The sequence below is a fragment of the Cololabis saira genome, chromosome 5 (assembly GCF_033807715.1).
Source record: "Cololabis saira isolate AMF1-May2022 chromosome 5, fColSai1.1, whole genome shotgun sequence".
NCBI classification, from domain to species: Eukaryota; Metazoa; Chordata; class Actinopteri; order Beloniformes; family Belonidae; genus Cololabis; species Cololabis saira.
The window spans coordinates 13,548,737-13,565,571 of record NC_084591.1 but is presented as its reverse complement, the minus strand read 5'-3'; the positions used below and the strand labels follow the sequence as shown (position 1 = coordinate 13,565,571).

At 38.1% G+C, this 16,835-nt stretch overlaps 1 protein-coding gene across 6 annotated transcripts in view; it reads right to left on the bottom strand.

The window, feature by feature from the left end:
• LOC133443766 (pleckstrin homology domain-containing family A member 5-like) overlaps positions 1-16,250 on the bottom strand; it is a 112,492-nt gene extending 96,242 nt beyond the window's left edge. For 3 of the 6 annotated variants that reach the window (XM_061720964.1, XM_061720962.1, XM_061720967.1), the window contains exons 1-3: positions 16,074-16,244; positions 15,852-15,928; positions 12,797-12,854 (exon numbers count right to left, since the gene is read on the bottom strand). In XM_061720964.1, the coding sequence (XP_061576948.1) occupies positions 12,797-12,854; positions 15,852-15,928; positions 16,074-16,165 (227 nt within the window). In that variant the 5' untranslated portion in view covers positions 16,166-16,244. Of the gene's footprint in view, positions 1-12,796; positions 12,855-15,851; positions 15,929-16,073 lie in introns of all 6 variants that reach the window. The other 3 variants (XM_061720970.1, XM_061720963.1, XM_061720965.1) reach the window with 3 other exon arrangements.
• Between the last annotated feature and the right edge of the window lie 585 nt (positions 16,251-16,835).

Here is a 16,835-nt window from a genome sequence, read left to right as displayed (position 1 = left end):
AGACTCTCTAACCAAATCCAAAAGGTGAACCTACCTTCAATTAACACATTGTGCCACTGTGGGAATTAAATACGTAACGTCTAATACTCAATTTAAAAATGTCATATTAGCCATCATCCTCTGATTCAATCAGAGGTAGGGCTGTTCGATTAATCGATTTTAAATCGTAATCGCGATTATGTAATTAGAACGATATTAAAACATGAAAATCGCAAAATCGATTTTTCACTTTTTTTTTTTTTTTTTTTTAACCTTGTCTGCACACATATTAATGATTGATACCATATTAATGATTGATGGAAATACCTCTCAATACCTGCGACAAGTGCCCCATTACACACCTACCTCCTTCATGGGTTGCATTATTATTTAGCATGCAAAGACCCAGTTTAGTTAATTAGAAACTTTCTTGTTTTATTTAATTGGAAATATAACTTACTGTATGGCAAGTGCTGATTTGCTGATTTTTTTTTTTCAGAGATAAAACTTTATATTTTATTATATTTTTTTAAACTTTTTTTTACAGAGTTTTGCACTTTATTCATTCATTTTTGGTTTAATAAGAGCAAAGTTTGCACTTAAAGCCCAATGGGGCAAATGTTCAATAAAAAAACTGCATATTTGAAATCATTTCTTTGCCTTTTGTCAATTCACAAAATAATCGTAATCGAAAATCGGATTTTGAGAGAAAAAAATCGAGATTTTATTTTTGGGCAAAATCGAACAGCCCTAATCAGAGGTCGTCTTGTTTCTGTTGCAAGCAGCCATCATATTAGTGTCACGTTTCAAGAAAAATGTGAAAAACAAAACCAATCAGCTATTATTGCAGACGATGTGTCAACAACATGTGCAGCACACTTACGCTAACTTGGTCAGATGTGGGTTTTTCACAGAGAAACCGTCTTAATCAGCACCTGGGGCAGTCACCGACATCAGAGGAATTATTACACATATGTTCACGAGCGGAGCATCCAAACAGCGAACAGATACACTCTTTTCTTCCTCTGTCAACCAGATGGCCGAGACCCCACAGAGACCGCGATGCCTGAGAGCAGTTCGAGCAGCTCAAAGCTGACTCTGTCACCGAGTCAGCAAGCAAGCCCACATGAGAGTTTAATAGCCAGAGATGGGGAGGATTTACAGCAGAGACAGATACACACAGCACCAAGTTTCCCTCTTATATCACACAACACATGCAAGTGAGCTTCACGAGTCACTGACAGAACTGGTGAGTCAGCAGTCACTGCCATCAGGAACTCCCCCTGCCAGGCCCATTACAAATTCTCTGATCGCTTTGTAGCTTCAATTAGACATTAAACCAGTGGGTATTCTTTGCTTATACTTGACATGCAAATGGCAGCGTCTTACTACTTCATTAGTATACCACTAAGACTGCACAAGCTTCTTGGTTATGGGTGAAATTGTGATCTGGATTGTTACATTCACTACTCAAGACACCCATTTTACGTTCATTAATCTGCACGACTCATGGCAACAGTCCACTTTCTCAACTAAAGAACTCCTCAGGACAATGTTTTTCTTGTACCACGGTCATTTGCACCATACAAAATAATGACTCTGAAACACAGTTTTTTCACTGAGGAGCATGTCCACAAACAGCACAGAGCTCTTCTGACATTTAAAAGTTTGATATTAGCAAATGCATCAGTGCACCCTGATTATCAAACACACATGTGAGATGTAAGCCCCAGGAGGAGTCTCATACATATAACATTAGCCACAATATGGAATGACTGCAGACTATTTGTATGTGTTACGGTATGGAGGACCAAAACTGACATAATTAAAAATCAAAGCAGAAAAATTTATTTTTAGTTTTTCCTGTTACTCATGCATGCATTTCTTGTTTTTACATTCTCTCTTCTCCTCTTTTTACTTTACCTTATGCATTTCTGCCTAATTATGCAAATGAGGAGGGTTTGGTGCAGCTCCTCTACTATTGGTCAATAAACTGGACCCGGCAGGATCGGGCCAAAATCAAGACTCTGGCACAACCGGCGGTGACACACTGGGATAAACATACTTACCCTTTGCATTCATTGACGTGTATGAATAATGCTGCTCTCGCTAACTTTTTGTTTACACAATCAGCCTCAATGGAGACTGAATATCATCTAATGGGTGAATTTCTAAAATGATCTATTAATGTTATGTGGGGTAGGGGAAGTCAAAGGAACATTATAGAACAAACAAAGAAGATAGTGTATATTAACTATAAATCTGGATATTATTATTATTAGTTTTAGTCTTTAGGTAGCGTAATAATCTTGATTTTGGCCTGATCCTGCTCCTTCCTGTTTATTGACCAATAGCAGCCTTCATCATTTGCATAATGAGGCAGAAATGCATAAGGTAAAGTAAAACAAGGAAACCACGGAATGTAAAAATAAGGAATGGATGCATAAGATAATAATGGATGTGTAAGAAATAGAAAAAAAAACAATATATATATATATATATATATATATATATATATATATATATATATATATTAGGGCTGGGCGATTTTGGACAAAAATAAAATCCCGATTTTTTTCTCTGAAAACCCGATTTTCGATTTCGATTTCGATTTTTTTGGTAAACCTACAAATTGAGGGCAGATGGAATAATGGAATAAATTGTTTCAAATATTTTATCTTTATTTTTAAAGAAAAATAGCAAACAAATTTCCCTATTGGGAATGAAGTGCAATTGAAAGATACTGTAAGAGTTTAGAAAAGTGACAACATTTACAATTTTCTTGTACAGTAAAAGCAGTGTTTCCTATGAGACAGTTGGTTCTCTGGACACAAACGGATGAAGTCTTCTCCAAGCAGACACAGAAGTTATAACCACTAGAAACAAATGTCCCCACAGATGTGAGTGTGATCATCTGTTTTTATGCGACAGTCTCGACAGTGAGGGACTTGTTTCCCCCCAAATGCATGCTGGAACAGGCAGCGGCTCCAGCACTTCCATTGAAAGAAACTGGCTATACCTGTTGCTTCTAGGATTCATTAGTTGACTACTTCAAGGTATTACAACCAAGCGAAAGGTGCTGTGTTATTATAACATTAGATTGTTGTTACAGAGGTCATAAAGTGAAAGTGCAAAGAGAAGAGCATGTGTCAACAACTGCCACATCCCTGTGCAGAATGAGGGTCATTTGCTTTAGTTAAACTCAATTTCATCAATAATAGTTACCTGGTAATATATAAAGATTACATATTGCTGTTGCATCATATAAAAATATACAGGGTTGTTTCAGCTCAGCTGTTTAAGTGCATGGCCCATTTAGTATTAGTGAGACATAAAGTCCTCGTCACAGCCAAGTTTTAAAACCCCAGAATGTTGCTGCTCTTTGCTGCATCTCTCTATCTCACCTGTTTTTGACTATAAAGTCTAAAAGTTTCTATGTTTTTATACTTCTACAGCCATAACAAAAGGCAAGGTTATTTGTGCAGCACATTTCATGTGCAACACAATTCAAAGTGCTCTACATAAAAAAGATTTTAAAAATGCATTCAAAAGTAAAAGCATTAAAATGCAGAAAATACAGACAGGTAGTAATAAGTTAAAAAGAATAAAACAAATTAGATGCAAGAAATAGAGGTTGTAGTGCATGGTAGAGTACTGAAATGTACCAATAAATAAAAAGGTTTTCAACCTTGACTTAAAGCAATTGAGAGATTCGCCCTGATGCATTCTGGGAGTTTGTTCCACGGGTGAGGAGCATAAAAGCTGAACACCGTGTTTGGTTCTAACTCTGGTTAAAATACTGAAAATATAATGTATAATATGATGCATGCTGAATGCATTTTCAACTAATTTAACAACTTGAACAAAGTTATAAAAACATTGTTACTTGATATTTGGGGGTTGACATCATCCTTAACTCAGCATATTCTTCAAATACCTTTTTTTTCTCCTTTCTGATACCAGTTCCAATATCTGGGCTTGGGGTATTGGCTAGAACTGAGTACTCATCTAATACCGGTGTTTATTTATTCATAAACAACTTTTAAACTAACATCAAAAAGAATATATACCGTATGAAAAGATCCAGGGATTAAACTTAATGCGCAGATAAAATAAAGAAGCCATTTCTATTTTGACGCATTAACATTTCCTTCGTAAAGCTGACTGCTGGCACTTCTTGTTTTTACCATGAAAATATGACAAGTCACTGTAACCTGACCTGAGAAAGTGTACTGCAACCCCAAATCCAGAATTTTCAACACCCATTGGGCTGGTCATTATAAAGCAAACTCTGCCGTTTGTTGCTGCAGTGCATCCATCTTTCCTTTTCACTAAAGAAACTTGAATTCTTTCAAAACATGATGGCTGCTAAAGAGGTTAATACGGCTGCTTGTGTCATTAGCAAAATCCGTGCCACCTCTCAAAACCACATCCTTGCATGGTGAGCATGTCAACGTTTTCCTGGTGGGATTTTCCACCCTAAAATGACACCATATTGTTGACATAATGCTAGTGTTAGATGGCTGACTCTGTCCAACATGTCGCGTGCCGAATCCGATGCTTCTCCACCAGGGAATCAAAACAGAAAGTCGCAAGGCGGTGTTGGGTAACTTCCCATGCCAGACTTTCATTTTAACTTGTTGCTTTCATTGGAGTGTCCTTTATGTCTGTGGTAAAGATCGCAATAGGTCCCAACATAAAACAATTCATTAAAGTTTAAGACCAGAACAGCAGAATGAGGATCCCTGAGATCATAGTGTGAAGCTGAAAAAGCTTTTTTTCAAGCAGACAGTTGATTATATGAATAAAACAAACATATAACTGGATGAACGTAAATATATGGTTCAAAACTGTGTTTAGTTTTATTCATGAATCATTAAGATGTACAATCCATTCCCCATTTAATTTAAGTTCAGGTGCAAAAGAGTGGCCCATTCTCCTTCTCAGCACTGTGTCTGGATTTACAATCAGGTCTGATATATATAGGGTTTCGCTCACCGACTGAAGCTTGGATTTCTTTTCCTGAAAGGATGTGTGCCGTAACAGTCTGTCTCACAGTTTTAAAAAAGGCTCACAGAGATTCCTATTATGTTTGATCTGAAAGACGAAAACCTCAGCTCTCTATTCGTACTCGACTGCAGGTACGGCGACAGATGAAACCACAGCAAATCCACGACGAAATGGGGATAATTGTGAACCTATTCATGACTGAGTTTCATTCACTTTGTTTGATTTCATTCAAACAACTCCCAAACATCTGAGGGCCCAGGCGCGCTGTTCCATTGTTTAGATCCATTTAGATTGTTCAGAACTCAGATGCCTCATTTTAATGAAGCCCAGGGTCTCAGTATGGGCAGATGAAACTTAGAAATGAATGGAGCAAAGTCAAGACCACAAACAATGAGATTGACAATTTAAGCAGAGAGCTTCATTCAATAATCAAGCTTGCGCGTAACACGCAACAGTATTAAGCAGATCACTCAAAACTGGTCAATTTAAGTCATTTAGCATTTGGCACAGAGTATTTAACAGCTTAAAAACGAAATGTCTTTTAATTTAACAGTTAAAATAGAGTAGCAAATCAAAAGAGACAATTCCAAAATGCAAGCCATCTGCTCTTCCTTTTTTGTTTACTGTTTGTTGCAATCACTAATTCATATTAGAAGATAAAAGTATGTGATTTTAGTATAATATAACATCTCTGAGTGTCTTTTAAACAAGAAGCTTTTTCTTAAGTCTAATTGAAAAGTATTTGTTACAGAAAACAAAGTTTCTGTGTAATTTTCACCACATTGTCATGGTGACAGGCAGGAGCTCTTCTGAAAAATAAGACATTTATTGAAACAGTGTTTTTATCGAATAGCAATTTTCACAAGCTGCTATTGATCCAGGAGCATCTTAGTTCTGCTTCTAATGGCGTAGTAAGTGAGCGTGCCAGCCTTCAAACGGAAAATAAGCCACCAGCTAAACAGCGATTCACTGGAGATATATTTCTCATAATTGGCAAAGATTAAATTGGCAGCCTTTCTTCTACTGAGTAATGCATTATGCAGAAGAAAGTGAATAACTTACTGAAATTGTTGGTAAAAGCAAAGTTAAACAATATTTTTATACCGCACTTTAAATTAATGGGCTTAGAAAACAACAATCTGTTGTCAAAGCGGGCTGGATCAAACATTAATAAGTGGACACCAGTCCAGCTGGACTTCATGTCCAGAGCCCCGTGTGGGTCAAGTGTCCATTACTCACTCATTAGTCCTCAAACAGATAAGGGCTTTCTCATTGCATAACCCAAAACAATTAGCTTTGGCTCCCACAGTTTTCCCTTCCTTTACTAGACAGAATTAACGAGCCCAGAATAGCACACTGACGGAGGGAGCAGGCAGGAATCTGCACCTGTCTATTCTCAACATAATTGCTGTAAATGCATCCTGCATCCATGCGGCAACGAGCTCATAGTTGATGTCATCACCGTTCTGACTGATTATAATATTATTGCACCAGTCATACTGAATCCAACCCATTTACTCCCGGTGAACTTTTTTTGCAACGGTTTAACGGATATGAAATCGTCATTCGTGTAAAATGACAGACAAACATGGGGACAAAACTAATCTCTCCATCTCTTTGTCAAAATTAGGCATTATTTAAGCTGTAACACAGCCTCATCAAAATGCTGGTACTGATCCAAAAAAGAACAGAGGAAATGTGGAGTAGGTGGAAAATGCATGTCTTTTCTTTCTTTTCTTAATCTTTTCAGCGCCGACAATGTTTATGCAGAAGTAAATTTCACTGCAAGATAAACGGCTTATCTCTCAACTTACATTCCACTGTGTCATGTAACAGGTACGCTCATCCACAGAAGAACGTATTTGATATTATTGTTTCAGCTCTTCCAAGACCACAGCAGAAAAATGGACGAATCAACTAGTTCAGTCCACCTTGATTTATTGGGAAGTTTGGTCGTTGTGACAGAGGTCAATATGTGCCAGCCTAAAAACATGGACTGATGCCATTGAGCCACTGCTCTCTCATCAGTGAACGACATTCTGAATGATTGAAAGAAGGCTGTGATGCTTTTTGGATGCGTGGGCACTTAAACTAAATTAAATCAATCACTTTCAGCTGTAGGACCCAGACAGAAGCCCTGTTGAACCAGGAAACGTAGCATTTACAATGCCAGCGTTTTTGTTTGCCTGTGACGAAAATGAACAAATTGACACTTTGTTTCTGACTTCCTTCTCTGTTAGCAGTAGGGCTGGGTATTGGGAAGGACCTCACGATACGATACGCATCACGATACTTGAGCCACGATACGATACACATTGCGATATCCCGATTATGCGATATCCCGATTATTATATTCTACATAGTTCACCGAAAAATTTAAAAATGCATTACACATCTTAAAATCCAAGTTGTATATATGTACATCAGATGATAGTGATGGATCTTAAAAACCGAGTTGCACGTTCATCAGATTATAGTGACAATTCATGGGACAAACTGAGTCAAAACAATGTTTTATTATAACTATACAAGCTAAAGTTACAACATATTTGTATATGTTTTTCATATTATTTACATCATATGAAATTAACATTAAATTTAGTATGAGGTTGCTTTAATTATGTGGCAAATGATAATAAACACAAGAAAGATGGGTACTAAAACCAAGGACAGGCACAGTGATCAGTCAGTATAGATATAAATCCATAAATAAATAAACCTCTGTCCATTATTTTTCATTTTTTAAGGACAGGCAATTGTGTTATATAAAAAATACATTATAAAATGAAAAATAAAACGTGAAATAAAACCTGAGCTCAGTGTAGGGCCCTCCCAGGGTTGGTAGAGAGTGGCAATGCCCAGGACTGTCACTTAGGTAGGAGCACTGGGTGATATAATGGGCAAAAAATCGGGGATAAAAAAAAAAAAAAAAAAACGATATTCAAATTTTGAATATCGATATTGAATCGGCTGGAAAAGTATTGCGATATATTGCCATATCGATATTTTTGCCCACCCCTAGTTAGCAGAGTAGGAATCGCTGCCTATTTCCAATTCTGCCACTGGAAAACAACCCAGAAAAACACAATAGCAGGCGATTATCTGAGGAGAGGAGTAAGTCATGACTGATTTAATTAACATTTCCACTGACACTGACTCAGTCACAACTCGCAGTCCTATAGAAAAATCAAATCCCAGGATGAAGCAGGCTGCTAGTTCACACCGTCACACCCACAACCTGTAACTCATCTTCTCCTGCGAATCACATCAGAGCACAGTCTGCGTCAGCACAATCTGCTGCTTGATGCTCACACTGTGTAACCTGATGGTAACAGCCAAATCACACAGCTAGTGTTTGGAAGAGCCAGATACCGTCGCAGGTTTTCCAGAGCGAAAAAAAAGAGTCACAGAAAAGATTCAGTGATCTGGTCTGTATTTAACTGCATTTCTTTGAGGGGTTTAAACTCATTACACCTATTTTACATGAATTGTGACATACCGACTAGAGCTGCTTAATGTAATTTAATGACACAGTAATAACATCCTTGTAAAAAACATAAGACGTAGGCTTATGTATCTGTCAGCAAGCTAATAACATTGGACAGTCTTCAGAAGCTTTTATTGGCTACATCACATAAAGCCTCAAAATGTCCCAAGGGCTAGCCAAGTTAAAGATATCGCATAAAACTGTCAACAAATCCCATGTCAAAGCATTGAGTCATAATGAAATTAACAGGAAATGTTTCACACTGCATGTTACTTTAAGCTCAAGTGCATCTAAAGGACAAACTTCTCTCGCCTTTGACCAACTATTATAGCAGTGCGTGCAGCCGTCTTCACGACTGTCACTTCAGTGACCGCAGGAATACAATTCTCCAGAATCATGCCATGTAAAAAAAACAACAACAACATAGGGAAGCAAGCAAATCAACTGGGGATATGTGTGACACATAAAGCCTTCACCAACAGACCGAGGAAACCTCGAGCAGCAGTCAGGGGGATTGTGTTCATTTCATCTATAAAATATGGATCAGCTTTCATTATATCCAAAAAAGAGAAGTCTGCATCTCTCTAACAGAACCAACCAATGCTCTACATCTCATGATATTTTATGTGCAAAGTTCACAGTAAGGTTTTCAGTTCTTTGCTGACATGAACTATGTAGCACAGGCAGTGTCTTACATTAACAATGTGTTACAGAAGAAGCAAAAAGAAAAGAGGGGAGAGAGGGATGAAAGAGCACTGACACTATAATGGGAAAAGGTGAGGGTAGGTGCACTGTGAGTATTTTGGGGTGGGTGCTTGTAAAAATAATAGGATGCTGTACAAAGGCATTGTTGTCACTGCTCAAAACAAGAAGATAAAGTGTGCTGAAGCGGGTTTTGTATGTTTTAGAATTGTCTTCCTCTGCTTCATTTTGTAAAATGTGTATTTTTTGTGACTGTTTTTGAACTGAAACTAATTTTCTATTTGCCAAGTCATATGTCAATCAAAAGTTACCAGTTAGCACTCAGTCGTTTACATAAACAGCTGAAAAATGCACGAGAGACATTTCCTGATGCATCACCGAGCTATCTCCGATGGCAGAGAGATGTCTAGCATCTTCTATATCTGGAGCAGTCAGATATTGGACTCTACATCCAAGTTACAGGTAAACAGAGAACAAAGCATGAGCGGAACCTGCAAAGCAAGGTGGGGACGTTGTACACGTTCAACAAAACACGACAAAGAAGCAGCAAGCTTTTCTTCTTTCAGACTTATTCTGAACAAATCACTGCATAAAGAGCTTGCATCATTCTTTTCTCCCCTCTTGCCATTTTTATTTAAAACAACTCCTGTTTTACATACCATTTGCCATGAGACTTTTTCTTGGGTGTTTTGCTGGCAAAATGTTATTAGGAAACCAGTCGGATGGGCAATTCACTGTCAGGTCATGAAGTGAGTGACCCCCCCCCAGTTGCTGATTAGTCACATAGTGTGAATATCACAACTTCAAGACAGTATGTCTTATAGTTGTCTCAAAGTTGTGTAGTGTGAAATCACTGAGGATGTTGAACCGGTGCCAATGAGATTCATATTTACATTCTTTAATGTTACAAAAAGAAGTGCACAGTTTTTAACACATTCTATGGTTAGCAGTCATTTTTGTGTTTTTAGCCTTTAATATTTGTTGTGAAATTATCCAACAAACTGTGTTGTGAGTCAGTTAGGAGTATTTACCAAAAAACAGGGAAATAAATTGCAGAAAGCGACAGACGTGACGAATTTGAGTCGGGTTAGTTAATGTATCCTCTGGTGCCAACTCTTTGAAATTGCTACCTGTTACTTGCTACCTGAATGCAGTGTGACGGCTTTATGGACAAACATAGATAAATGATCCTCTGTATTGCTTGTGATTATCATTTTGAACTGTAGGGAAACCATATCTGTAATGCGTTGTCGCACTTTGCATAGGGAGCAAGGTCTGCTTGATTGTGTCATATATCGATGACCTGCTCTTCTGCAGTCTGCAGTCTTCTGCAAACATTACTGACTGAAGCCGCAGCAGAAGATGACAAGGTGAACGCTGCGGTGATTATGAAAAGTGCCAGCAGTTCACATATGGAATCAGTTCATATGAACCAAGTACCAAGGATAGTAGGCAAAACAATCTAAGGTCAGTACATTAAGGACTGAAAACACACTAACCTAAACGCCAGTAAAAGTCTAAGAACAGAATGGTATACTTCCGTAGTCCTGTAAATCATTTAATGACAAAACAACAGAAAGAAACATAATTAGTTGATTTCAGTTCATTTCTATATGTGCAATAACTTAACTTAAGATGTGCAATATCTGCCAATCTACCTCACACTCCACCTGCTTTTCTGCACTGTTCATCTGTATAAACTGTTCATACCCTGTTTATACATATTTTATACGTATCTTTTGTATGTTTTATATATTTTTTATTTCTGACTTTTCAGTCCTTTTACCCCTCCCTTATATGTGTGTGCTGCAACAAAAAAGTTTCCCCACTGAGGGAGAAAATAAAGGATATTCTATTCTATTCTATCTGGTTATAAGAGTTTTTTCCCTGCTGAGACTTTTCATGTGTGTATTCATGTTTTAGCTTGAATTACAGAGATTAGTTTTGATAAGAAAAGGCTATCAGTAAGTATCAGTACTGACAATCAGTACTGATAAATAACATTTCAATAACAACCATCCCTAGTTCAACAGTGTACACAAGGCGTGTCTCGAATATGAACAAATCGCCTCCTCACCGTTTTTGTCTAAAGACTTGTTTAAAATTCAGGTGATGGATGAAACAAATTGTTTTTCACTCGAAATGCAGTCTGCATGCATCATTGAGCTGAGCCAGAATCACAGTGATCAACTATTGAATGCGGTGGCCAAGCCTGTTTTCCAAAAAGAGGCTGAAATAAAATAGGGGAATGTAAAATGTTCTGCCTTTCAGGCGGACGGCTTGGCACCCTGCCGCATGAAGCTCCTGAAATTCATGAGGACGTCAAAGACAGAGAGGGGATTCAGTGGGGATAATAAGGCATCATAACCTTCATTTGCAAGACCTTCAATAAAGTAGCATTATTGCATTTCATCTGATTCTTTTATAAAATAACTATACCTGCAGTGTGGTGAGAGTATTTCATGAAAATGTGCAAAATCCTATAATATTGCACTCATATGCTTGAGGACAGATGATTAATCAGTGCTGACTACATAGCAGTGCTTGTAATATCTTCTGATTATCTGCATGAATCAGATAACTGGAGAAGAGAGGAGAGAAAGTGAAATATATATATATAGCCAATTCCAATTTATGCAATTCCTGGTTTCTGCATACAACAGGGTGCAAACTGAATAAACTTTGATTTGACATGGAGGACACAATTACTCTCTCACAAACAACGATGACATATGAACATACTTGGGACATGATGATGCACACAAAGTGAAAGGTGGCTTTACACAAGATGTCTTTTCAGTTTCTGGTAATTCAATAACTGGCATGTATCTGAAATATTTCCAGCCTCTACCACTATCATCCGTAGCAAGAAATAGCACATGGAACAACAGGACACAGGTACTACTGTGGCAACATAAGCCCAATGGAATAAGCCTCAAAAACCAAATATTTGTATTCTAAAAAAAAGAAAGTATCATAGCTAAGTTACCATTACAACCTCTGATTGTACAGCATAATGTGCCCTCAGGCTGCCATACTGCACAATGTCACGTGAATTAAATTTATAAGACTGTTGACACACAACTGGCAGATGCGTTAAGACAAGTATCATCTTAAATTGTGAGCTGGCCATTTAAGCCCCAAATAGTGAGGATAAATGTCAGAAAAGGAGAACAAACTGCACTTTGGCTCAGCTCTCCAAGCTGGCAAAGTTGGGAGCAGGGCAAGTCTGAATAAATAAAAACAGCTCACAGGAAGACATCAACCTTACTCTGTCTTGGTTTGTCTGCTGTTTGCACTGTTCCTGTGTAATCATTAACTTTTCCGATAGCTTTCTGGAGCATAGAAAAGAACAAGCTATGTTTCCGAATTTACAACCCTTCAATATACACAGCGAAAACAGAGCAAGTTTTCAGGAGCAGAGTGCAACTGAATGAATATTTCATTAATCTAAGGTCACTAAAGTTTAAATACATGCATTTCTCTTCATAATTCAAGTGTTGTGGTGGCCTGCCAAAAGGGAAATGCTATGACTTCATAAGGTGTGTTTGCAAAGAGTGTGTAAGGTCTAAGTTTATGATGGGTGTGTGTTATGTAGAACGAAGGTGTTAAACTCACTTGATAAAGCATCGTGCTCCCTCAAAGGTAAATCCCTCTTCCCATCCAGTCGGTAGGTCTGTCAAGACGAGGAAATACAGACAAAGAAAAGAAGTGAACACAAATTCGAAGATTTTTATTTTTACAAGAGATATACGAGTTCCCAGGAGCCGAACCATAAAGCTGCTGAGGATGCTGGTTAAAGCTGATCAGCGTTGAGCACTGGCTGCTTTCAAAGCATGTCGATAAAATATTTAGGATTGCAGGTTACAGTATTAAGAAATCTAAAGGTGCCACAACTCACTTTTAGGACTGTAACTTATTCTTCTTTGTCTCTTCAACTCATCTTTTACTTTCTTGATCAATTATATAAACATTTTAATGGAAAAATCTATGCAAACAGTAAAATAAAGAAGCACCATCATTTAAATTGGGAATTCTTATGCCATCTCACTAGCTGTCCAAACACTGAATTAATTCAATTAACTATTATATGAGATAAATAAAAACAGTACAAGGAAAGGAAATACAACAGAAGAATTGTTTTGAATACGTAAAAGATGTAAGTGCTTAATACTTGCATTGTTGTTGCTTATGATGATTCAGTGCTACTTTATTTAAGCTCTAGGAAGCTTTAGCACAACAGTCACATCACAGGAAATGCAATGTCAAGGAATCTAATTAATCACTTTTGTTGCTTATTACATAACATAAACTCAAGTGGGTTTCATTTTCCATGACAAATAGATGAAAAAAGCCTTGCTGACAAAACATTATTTATTCGGCTTGGGATTTCTTGGTGCACAATTTAATTTTGAATCACAGAGTTTGTCGCTTTAAAGTGAAGAGCAGGCTCTGCATTTGCAACCAGCTTGAGGAAAGAACAAGGTCCACTGGAAAAGCTTTGGTCACACAACTCCAGCAGAAAATATTTGAACATGTATCAGCTTTAGAGAGGATTATGTTAAACCAATGTATTTTGCTGCTGTGCCTTCTAACTGCAGCAACAACACGATAACACACGAGTAATTTGCTTGATCATTCAACTCTGCATCAGGATGCGCTGTAAGACATGTGTAAAGCCGGAGTTGCAGCATCCAGAGAAAAAAACTATCATGATACGGCAGATCATCGACTCAGGCTGGACTGACAGAGGAGATAAATGAAACAGTGGATGCATGGTGAGTCAACCAGTGTATTAAACTACCTAATTTCTTCCTCCAAATTCATTTCAGACATGCAGCCTACTCATTCACAATGAGACTCGCCATTGATTCCCAAAAAGAAAGACTAAAAGATTACACTGCTATGTGGAGCTTATGCAGACAGGTTTCCACGTATTCATGGAGAATGATCCGATATCACCTTCTGGATTCTATTAGGTAATATCGGATCATTCAAATGCAGATTGATTTGATATTTCTTTTTTCTTTAAATCAGGCCTTAAGGAAGATGATTTGCTGCACTCATTTGTGTTTATTTTTTTCAAGCCTTTTTTATTCTTTATGGTTCAAGAAAAGATGGGTCTCTCCTGCTGATTCCTTGCATTCAATAAATTTTTTGCAGTTGGGGTTCATTTTAATTTAAAATTTTTTTTTTTAAAAAGTGTGTATGTGTATACAAATTATATATAATATAATTTGTAATATATATATAGTACAGACCAGAAGTTTGGACACACCTTCTCATTCAAACAAATGGGGAAGTGTGTCCAAACATTTGGTCTGTACTGTATGTATGTATGTATGTATGTATGTATGTATGTATGTATGTATATATATGTATGTGTATATATATATATATATATAGAGAGAGAGAGAGAAAGAGAGAGAGAGAGAGAGAGAGAGAGAGAGAGAGAGAGAGAGAGAATACATATACAAACATATATATATATGTAGGAAATATACAGGAAATACAGCCTACTGTGAATAAAATAACATGTAAATAAGAGATATGACAAACTGTAATTTGGCAACAGATATGAATGATGTGCAAAATGTCATGTCTGCTTGTGCAAATGTTTAAATGAGTACAGTATAAAACAGACTAAACAACAACATCATCATCATTGTGTATGTGGAATGCAGTTGTTTTGAGAGACATCATTTGTAATATACCTGTACTGTTTATGTCTCTGTACCCACCTGCAAAATTACCCAAATCACTTTACCATGATTAATTATTTTTTAAAGCTCATCAGTAGCACCTAAAGTAATTTCAGCATTTCTCCAGCTCCTTTTTTTCTCCCCCATACTGCATTAGTTACTGCATGAAACTAAAACACAGTTTGTGGGGTTTTTTTTCCACTATGGTACAGCCATATAGTATTTTACAGAATAAATGATGACTAAAAATGCCGAATGAATGAGTGATTATTGGGTTTACAACTTGCTCCAGTGTCTCTTCATCAGTGGAGATGATTGCAGGCTGAAACCAGACACCAGACTGCTGCTGCATACATCACTTACAGATGGGTGCACGGCACTGTTAAGGCTGATTTATGGTTCCGCGTTACACCAACGCAGTGCCTACGGCGTACAGTGCGCGTCGCCGCGTAACCTACGCCGTAACCGAACGGCGTAGGCTCTGCGTCGATTTAACGCAGAACCACAATTAAGTCTTTACAGGGGAAAGGCACTGCGGGGCGCTAATTTTACTATGAACCAAGTCATGTTTAAGAATGATTAGGCTTTTTTTGCGGGAAAGTGACACAAAAGGGAAACTGTTTTTACACTCGACCAATATCCTTTGAAAACAGCCAACCTGCCTATGCAGCAGTGTTGGGGTTCAACGCAGCTCAGCTCACTGGTTAGTGGGCAAAATGATGAATAACAGTGACCAAATTAGATCTTAATTACTTACTTAAGGCTTAAAAAGAGAGGAAAAGGGTGAATTTCGGGTCACTTTTTTACAAGACGAGCGCCAACAGCCCCAGTCATGATTTAAGAAATACAATACACATGTCAGCGCGTCTCTGTCGGCGTGGGAAGAGTCTGTTTCTCCACAACAAAAACAACAACACATGACGCAAAGCTTGCCAGAAAACTTGGCGGTGACAGCTGAGCGACGTGTTTACCTGGAGTTTTCCTGTGTCCGGTTATGAGCGCCTCCCCGCTCACTGGATGCAGCCAGGTTGTACTCTTGGCTTCCTCGCTGTCGAGAGAGGAGAGAAACGCACGCATTAGTACAAGCCGCGTTCTTGGTGTGTTGGCTCTTTTGGGGGGATTTTTTTTTTCTCCATATCGAAAAAAAAACAGGCTGCATGACTTAAAGCTGTGTTCTCCGAACAGGTATTTACTTGAAGAAGAAGATGCGTCCGTCCCGAGTGAGCCCGTAACTCCAGGAAGACGGGAGAGCAGAAATCCACCCGGGCTGCAGCTCCGCCGCCATGTCTGGCACTAATGCATGACCGCGGCGCGCGGCGCGCGGCGCGCAGCGCGGCTCCGCTCCCTCCGCCGGCGCGGACGCGGAAACCTTGGCAACGGCGGAGGAGGAGGAGGGCAGGAGGGCAGGTGAGGGGCACCAGGGAGAGGACTGCTTTTGAATGACACTATCTTTGTTTGTATGTAGTTTCCGTAACTAATATTAATATTACTGGCCCCACAAGCAATGTTACAGATCTTTATCAAAGCAGACAACTGTGGGACAATGACAAGGAGCATGAACAACCAAAATTGTAAAATTAGAAGATGCAGGACAACATTTGTCAGTCATCCCTTTCAGTGCTGGGTACACACCTATGGAATTTTTTACCACCAGAAATAAAATCCCAAACAGAATTAAGGATGTTTAGTGCCAAAGCTAAACATTGGCTTAAGCAGCAGCAGACATGCGAACATTAACTTCTCTCAAGTCACTGTCAGTACAGTATTTTACTAATGTTTAATGTATTTAACTTGTGCAATTTTTAATCTAAATTTTGGAGCTGTATTTATTTGTTTATGATATCTGTTCACTGCATTATTCACTGTATTTGTACTATTGTATTTTGTATTCAGTATCATTTATCCTTCTTTTGCCTGACCAGGGACAAAGACTGCAAATTAGCTGAAGCTAGATG